Genomic DNA, 8,504 nt, shown 5'->3' with positions numbered 1-8,504 from the left:
TTAAAGATTATCACTTTGTCGTTGCAGAGGAGCTGCTGATTGGACAAAATGAAAGACTGATGTTTGTGACATGGAAAAATACAAAAACTGTCGAGAAACACATTCAGGTGAAGCTCGGAGCTCAGGTGAGACTCACTGGAGAGGGGCGTGATGGGAGCCGCTTCATCAGTTCTGGTCAGATCACCGATGGACTCTGCCTTATATCTGTCTGAAAGGAGGAGACACTTTCTGACCCATATCTGAAATTCTTTGGTATTCTCAGTGAGAAGTTCCAGCTCTCACTTCCTAAAAAGAAAGGTTTCAGTTTGAGTTTAGTCCAAAGAAGAGGACAGAGGGAGAAAACCACAGATAACAGTCAGGCAACGAGTGATGTCTGAGGTGAGTGCGAGTCCACCACATTCTACACTATACTATCTGTGTCATGTACAACTCTATGGAACATGTACTGTTTGTGACAGAGGTGGGTAGTACATTTACTCCACTTCAGTATTATTTTTATTGAAGTAACGTGCTCTTACTTGAGTAAAAGTTGTGGTGACTCTTTCCACTGTGAGTAAATTTACAAGAGACAAAAGCTTTATGTGAACAATATGAAATGATTTGAACATTTGTGTTTCTTGCACCTCCCTCAGTTATGATTTAGTTTGTCTAATTTTTTGTGTCTGTCTTTTGTAAATATCAGATTTTTTGAATTATTTGATATTTGGTTTATTATGTTAACTTGAAATTATAAATCATATGTTCCTCCTGACAGTTACTCTTCAAGTTACTCTTACTTGAGCAGTAGTTTCACCAAATACTTTTTTACTCTTGAGTCATTTCTTGGACCATTGCTTTGTACTTCAACTTAAGTAATATTGTATGGAAGTAGCGCTACTTGAATACAATTTTTGGTTACTCTATCCATCTCTGGTTTGTGAAAGAAAAAGTCAAAGTTGAACTTTATTATTTTTTGGTGGGGAAATGGCTCCACTATGGTAAGGTATACTTTCAAGTGGGACTAAACACTAAATCTACTTCATTATCACTACTAAACTGTGTATCTGTCATTTTAATAGCACTGTCTACTATTTCTAGTTATTTTGGGCAACTTTAGTGCAAACTCTGTAAATTTGCAGAGTGTGTGCTGCCTCCAGCGGCCACTGCAATTTCAAGTATAAAGTGACATCACATAGGATTGCTCTTATTAAAGGCTTCCTGTAGCTCAAAGAATAGACTTTAAAGCAGCTCTGCTTGTGTATAAGTCTCTCCATGGCCTAGGTCCAAAGTATATCTCCGACATGTTAGTGCCATATGAACCATCTTGCAATTTGAGGACTTCAGGGACCGGCCTCCTGCTGGTGCCCAGAGTCAGGACTAAACATGGGGAATCAGCATTTCAGTTTTATGCAGCAAAAACGTGGAACAGTCTTCCTGAAGATGTGACACAGGCCTGTACTTTGATTTAAATCCAGGCTCAAAACGGTTCTGTTTATCTGTGCATACGACTGAAAGGTTTTTATTCTGCACTCTTCTCCTTTAATGGTAATTTTGTGATGATAAAAGAAACATGGACTGATGGACTTTTATTAGACATAGTAAAGTAACAGGAAAGTATTTGAGAAGTGACAGGAAAGTTTTTTGTAAAGTAATGGGAAAGTTCTTAAACTGAGCAAGACTGTGTTTAAAGAGTGCGAGAGAGAGTTTTTAAAGAGTGCAAACGAGTGGGTGAGAGAGTTGCAGATTGGGTGATTATTTATGTTTTGATTTGTGTGATTTTAATGTCTTTCTTATTCTGTAAAGCACTTTGAATTACCTTGTGTATGAATTGTGCTATACAAATAAACTTGCCTTGCCTTGCCTTAAAGAGAGGTGTTTGTAATCAAAAATAATAGACTTTGGGGCGCAGTTTGAAGTGTGGATTCCTGTTAGACCAATCACACTGTTCATTATAACTCCAGACCCTGCCCCTCCTCTCCCCTCGCTCTCCTCTCGCTCTCCCCTTTAGGTACGACCCAATTTAGCAGTGCTGTCTGAACTGCGGTTGTGGGCGGAGTTCAAGTGTTTATTCCCACTTCAATTAACTTATTTGATTTGCCTGGAAACTTAAGAAAACTTAAGCAAAAACTTGACTTCATTTGTGCTGAGTTTAGAACAAAATTGAACAAATAGAATTCTGATCTATTCATATTCATCAAAGTCTTAATATCATGCACAATTACACTGTGATCTGTATTTCTATGAATAATAACCACAGTATAAAGAAGTGGTCTGAGGTATTCGGCTCATTGAGGTTAGCAGTAATAGAGGTGAATTTTGAGCCGAGTTCCATATTTGGAATTCCGACCACAAGTATCATAGCAACCAAAGAGCCAATCTGGAGCGAGACTGTTGATGGTAACTCCCCTTCCCACCTACACCGCTGGTTTAACAGGGAGTGGGTGCTTAGCAACATTGTCAGTCTTGATAACGCTAGCAGGAGTGACCTCAGGAAAAGTTATCTTTTATTATTAGTTTGTCTACATCTCCAAAGCTCAAAATGTGATGTCATGTAGTGGTAGTTTTTAAGTTAACAGCTCCTTTTACCTTTAGTTCCACAGAGACTGGCAATTCCAGTGATGAAATGATCCAAATGATTGTACTGAAGGTGGAGCACCTCCTGTATTTGAGAGCTTAAATATGCAGGGTTTGTGTGTTAAATGTGTAAATGAAACAAAATACCATTCTGACAAAGAAAATAGCAGTCAAGAGTTTTCACTTCTCTTTCCTGTGTTGTGTTGTAGGAGTAAAGTTGAGACTGTGCTGTCTGTCCAAAGGGCCCTGCATGAGGCTGCTGAGAGCTCATATGAGAAGTGATATGGAGCATGTTGTTTACTTCCTCCTCTTGAGTTACTTCAGCCACAGCGTCGGAGCGTTTTCACTGCAGAGATGCTTCCTCGCCGGTAGAACAGCTATTTGTTCCAATCACAAACTGAGCCAAATCCCCACAGACCTGCCTCACTCTGTGCGCAGCATTGACCTGAGAGGCAACAACATCTCAAACATACAGCTCTCAGACTTTTCAGATTTCCCCAACGTCACTTCGCTAAATCTAAAACACAACGGTATCTCGCACATCGGCAAACTCACTTTTTCTAAACTGACTTCACTCAGACAGCTGATTCTGAGCGATAATAGAATAGAGATACTTATAGAGGAAGTATTTCATGGTCTGTCTAAACTGAAAGAGCTACTGATTGACTCAAATCACATCCAGAGCGTAGAGCCGAACGCCTTTAGACTCCTGAGCAGCCTTACGTTTCTCAATCTGTCCAGCAACAACCTCCGCACCATCTCACAAGTTCATTTACGCCACATGCCTCTTTTAAATCAACTCATTATACGAAACATTAGCATAACTACGTTTAGCTCACCAGATCTGGCAAATACCTCGACTCAAATTAAGTCTCTGGATTTGTCCAGAAACCCGCTTGAGAAGTTTGAGGTATCAGCCGACGTATTTCCTAAACTAAATGAACTTTCCATTGGGGAGCCGACTTTAAAGCCCATCCTGCGCTGGAATGTGCAAAACAGTAGTGTGCTGAGTAATGTGACCACCCTGGACGTCACCGGGATTCGAATGGCTTCTAACAACGAATGGATAAAACTATTTTCAACTTTCAACTCATCCGTAACTCTCCTAAATTTAAACAAAATGAGATTCATGAAACCCGATGTCCTCATAAACCTGTCCTGCTCCTTATCGAAGCTACAACAACTGAAGATACAGAAAAACAGTCTCATAATTGGGCCCAACTTATTTCACACGTGTCATAGTGTTACAAATCTTAACCTGCGTGACAACAATATCAAACGTATAAACGATGGCTCCTTTAGCAGTTTTCGTCGTTTACAGATCCTCATCCTCAGTTATAACAGAATACAGAGAGTCCCATTAGCAACACAAAAACTAACATCCCTGCAAGAACTCGATCTTTCATTTAACCACATCAAAACAATCGGATGTCACGATTTTACCGGACTGGAGAATCTGAAACAACTCGATCTTCAGCAGAACAAGATTACAGTTTTGAGTAACTGCTCCTTCCTCAAAATGAACAAGTTACAAATTTTGAAATTACAGGGAAATTTGATAGCAGAATTTGGTAGTGTGTTCCAAACCAGTTTACCAAATCTCAAGTTGCTTTACTTAGATCGGAACAAACTCACGGAGATAACCCGAGATGTGTTCAGCGGTTTGAAATCGCTCAGGGACTTGTTTTTAGCTCAAAATCAGATCAAAAGGCTGCATAAAGGTTGCTTCTCTGGTCTGACAAAACTGATGGGTCTACAGCTACAGAAGAATGAACTCAAAGACACTGCATTCAACTCTCTCTATTTCGAAGATTTGTTGAATCTGAGGAGACTGGATTTACAAAATAATAACTTTAAAGTCGGGCAAAACTCTCATATAAAGACATCTCCATTTCAAAACTTATCTCGTTTAGACAGTTTACTGATTTCAGGGCGGAGTTCTGCAGGACATACCATTTTGCCTTCAAACTTCCTTCAGGGGTTAAAAAGTTTGTCAGCATTTTCTTGCAAAAAATGGGGACTTTCGAACTTTTCTGAAAACTTCTTCCACCACACGCCTCGTCTCATCTCTCTGGACATCAGTTCCAATGACCTCTTCGAAGTACCTGCAGAAGTTTTCGCTCCAATTCCAAATCTACAGAAACTCCAAATCGGTGACACAAACCTGGGCTCCTTGGACTTTCTGATCAACGCAAACCTGACGAAGCTGACGTTTCTCAATGCACAAAAAAATTCCTTCTCTGTGATCAGCGAGAACATTATCAAGTCTGTACCAAGTCTGCAGGAGTTGGATTTGAAACAGAACTCTTTTACCTGTGACTGTGAGAATGCGTGGCTTGTGAGTTGGATTATAAACGATGAACAGACGCAGGTGAGGGATGCGCATAGCTTCAAGTGTAAGTACCCTCCAGAGCGTAAGGGCTCCACACTTCTGCAGCTAAACGTACAGTCGTGTTTGCTGGATGTAGGCTTTCTCTGCTTCATCTGCAGCTCGTGTTTCACCTCACTGATCCTCGTGGCCACCTTCATTTTCCACTTCAGCAGATTTCAGCTGATGTACGCCTACTACCTCCTCATGGCATGGCTCTTCGACTCAAGAAAGAGGCAGAAGCACGCGGAGTGCCTGTACGATGGTTTTGTGTCGTACAACAGCAAAGACGAGGCTTGGGTGTGTGAGCAGCTGGTGCCGAAGCTGGAACAGGAGCAAGGGTGGAGGCTCTGTTTGCACCACCGAGACTTCCTCCCAGGTGAGAGAAGATAAACCTTTATTTATCCCTCTGTATCTCTAAATTACAGACAGAGGTGGGTAGAGTAACCAAAAATTGTACTCAAGTATTACTCAAGTAGAAGTACAAAGTAGTAGTCCAAGTAAAGTATTTGGCAAATGTACTACTCAAGTAAGAGTAACTTAAAGAGTGACTGTCGGGACCTAGTGAATGTCAGTTTAATGACAAAACATTAAATAATCCACAGAATCTTGTATTTTCAAACACATGAAAATTAACTAAATTAACTAAATCACTAAATCATATCTGATCAAATGTTCAAATAAAATTTCATTTTGTTAACATAAAGCTTTTGTCACTTGCAGACTTACTCAAAGTGGGAAGAGGAACCAAAACTTTAACTCAAGTAAAAGTACTGTTACTTCAATAAAAACAGCAGCTAGAAAAGTATTCTGAAAAGTACAATTTCTTTAAAAAGTTTGCTCAAGTAAATGTAACTGAGTATTATCCACCTCTGATTACAGGTACATCCTCTTTAACAGTAAGAGAGTTAAGCAGTGTGGACATTAAAATCATGTTGCAGAACTGTAGTGATGTGTTTTACAGCTCATAGTAAAGGCGTAATTATATCAAATGAACCAAAAGCTTTTCACAGTGAAACTAATACACCCTAGTTCTTTAGCATACGCAGTATCTGTTATTATTTAAGCCCATTGAAATACCTTCTGTACCATGTGACCTAATGGGGACTGTACCATGTGACCTAATGGGGACTGTACCATGTGACCTAATGGGGACTGTATCATGTGACCTTCAGGGAGGCCCATTGTGGAGAACATCGCTGAAGCTGTTTACAGAAGCAGGAAAACCATCTGTGTGGTGAGCCGCCGGTACCTGCAGAGCGAGTGGTGCTCTAAAGAGTTGCAGCTGGCCAGGTACTGTTGAGCTCAGTGTGTCACCTCTCCACAGTTCTGACTTGTAATTTGGCCCAGTGGCATCACCTATACTTGAAACACAGCAGGCAAAGCAATAATATCTTTGTGGAGACAAGCAGACAAGCAGGCCCTCTACCAGAAATGTTTTGCACACGTATTTCACCCTACGCACGTGTAAAAAGTGCATGTTTTGCACTGCATTAAAAGTGAGTGGATGGTTACAGTGTCCTGTGGAGCAGCACGTCCCACACGTGTAGATTAAAAAAAATAGAGTCCAACCTATTTTTGACTCTTGACACGAGCGCAGGGCACGTATCCTGTTCAAAATACATAGAAAGCATCTGGTGTTGGCTTTGTCCAGTTACCACCAGCAACTATTCCTGGGGCAGTTATGTATTGTTCTAAGGGTCCCAGGTTCAGAAAGACTCCATTTGTGCTCCTGGCATTTGCCGTGGTCTGCCTGTAGAGCCAAATGAAGCCAATTCAGGCTAGCAGTTATACCGGATAGTTTGGCGCCGAGTGCATATATCATGGCAACAAAACAGCCAATCAGGAGCGACAGTGTTGAAGGAACATGCCCCTTCCCTTATCACCGCTGTCAATGACACCTGTGGGAGCGACCTTGGGAAAAGAAGGCATCTGATTGGTCTGTTATTAATGTCCATATCTTGTTTACAGAAAAAAATGCGAAATACAAACACCAGGATCATGTATAGCAGATTAATATGAGCATTTTAATGTCAGAATGATGACCCGGACGGCATCAGTTACAGAGAGAGGGGCGACAGTTTTTCAATAGAAAGTGAATTGGAGTCCATGGAACCACAAACCCACCCATGCTTACTTCCTATTTGGAACATGGCAACTAGCGGGTTAGATACGTCCAGAGATGTCCAGGCTATGGAGCTTACACATGTAAAGGCTGTGACGTACAATGTGTTTGGAACCTAAATATGTCAAATAATGCATGTATGTATGATGTATGATCTGATTAGATACATATCTTTGTGTACGTTGTAGTTTCAGGTTGTTCGATGAGCGTGAGGACGTCTTAATCCTTGTGTTCTTGGAGGACATCCCCTCGTATCATCTGTCCCCGTTTTACCGCATGAAGAAATTGCTCCAGAGACGTACGTACCTGAGCTGGACCCGCGCCCAGGACAACCCACAGCTGTTCTGGGAGAAACTACGGCAAGCGCTAAGGTCCACTAGCACAGGAGTGGAGGAGGAGAGACTACGACTCACTGCTAACTCCTTGTGCAGTGAATGAAGAGTCCTTTTACTGATATCTTGATTAATCATTATTGTGTCTTGTACAGTCATTTAATATGTGATTATAGCATTTTCAAAACAATCAAAGGTAACATGGTGATCTAAATGTGTTATGTGTTAGCAGTAGTGTGTATCAAATGCTCATGAGCAACTTTTCTGTAAGTAATTACCATCAAAAAGTTGTGGGGTCCAGATTATATGACTGCATGTATGTCTAAGAATTTCAGCTGTTACCGTCGTGACGCAATGCACACATTAGCAAACACTGTCAAAAAAAGTAAAAAAATAAATAAATACAAAATGGATTTAAGCAACACGTTTGGATCAGTTACACCAGTTCTATCGGGAGGAATGGAGGATCCCGAGTCATACTGTTTAAAGGCAATGGTACCAAATAACCCTAACCCTTTCCTATTTTACATTGAGATTTTTTTACTAAATAAAGTTTGAAATATGGTGACTGACGTCCTCCAAAATGATACTTTGAGGTGAGGGTTAGGGGTGTTCTACATGTATGTATATGGTGGAATGTTCAGCATTTACCATGGTGACAGAATGCGCATATTAGCAAACAGCCAAAACGTTTTTGACATTTTCAGGAGCCTGTGATCACTATGAGCATTTATGGAGCAGTTAAGGAGGAACAAAAAGGTCAAAGTGACTAAAACTGTTATTGTTACTAAAACAAAAAGGTAAAGCTGTTGCCTCATGCTAGCTAGCTTGTGATTGTAATGTTATTTGAGAAGACTTTGCTAACAGTAAAAATGAGCTTACCTCTTGTAGTTTCAACTAAGTAAGTTCTTTCTGATCAGACTGTGTAGAAATAAAGCTTAGATTAACTAACAAAGCCTCAGACAGAGCAGTGTCTACAGTTAGCATCACACCCCCAGACAATGTTGATGACATCAGCTGCAAAGTATCAATATATATATACTGACAAGCCCAGGCGATACTCACTGTACTGAGCTGTAGTCTGTCTCCAGGTTTTTTTCAGTCTTGACCAGCTCGAAGTTCAGCA

At 40.7% G+C, this 8,504-nt stretch overlaps 1 protein-coding gene across 1 annotated transcript; it reads left to right on the top strand.

Annotated features, from left to right (window-relative positions):
• Positions 1–346: 346 nt before the first annotated feature.
• Positions 347–7,756, top strand: LOC117393817 (toll-like receptor 13). Its single transcript, XM_055220995.1, has 4 exons — positions 347–378; positions 2,763–5,300; positions 6,097–6,214; positions 7,235–7,756. The coding sequence occupies exons 2-4, from the start codon at positions 2,804–2,806 to the stop codon at positions 7,482–7,484; spliced, it is 2,865 nt and encodes a 954-aa protein (XP_055076970.1). The 5' UTR covers positions 347–378; positions 2,763–2,803; the 3' UTR covers positions 7,485–7,756.
• Positions 7,757–8,504: the final 748 nt, after the last annotated feature.

Source organism: Periophthalmus magnuspinnatus, chromosome 3 (genome assembly GCF_009829125.3).
Source record: "Periophthalmus magnuspinnatus isolate fPerMag1 chromosome 3, fPerMag1.2.pri, whole genome shotgun sequence".
NCBI classification, from domain to species: Eukaryota; Metazoa; Chordata; class Actinopteri; order Gobiiformes; family Gobiidae; genus Periophthalmus; species Periophthalmus magnuspinnatus.
The sequence above is the reverse complement of the archived record's forward strand: the minus strand, read 5'-3'. Positions and strand labels throughout refer to the sequence as shown.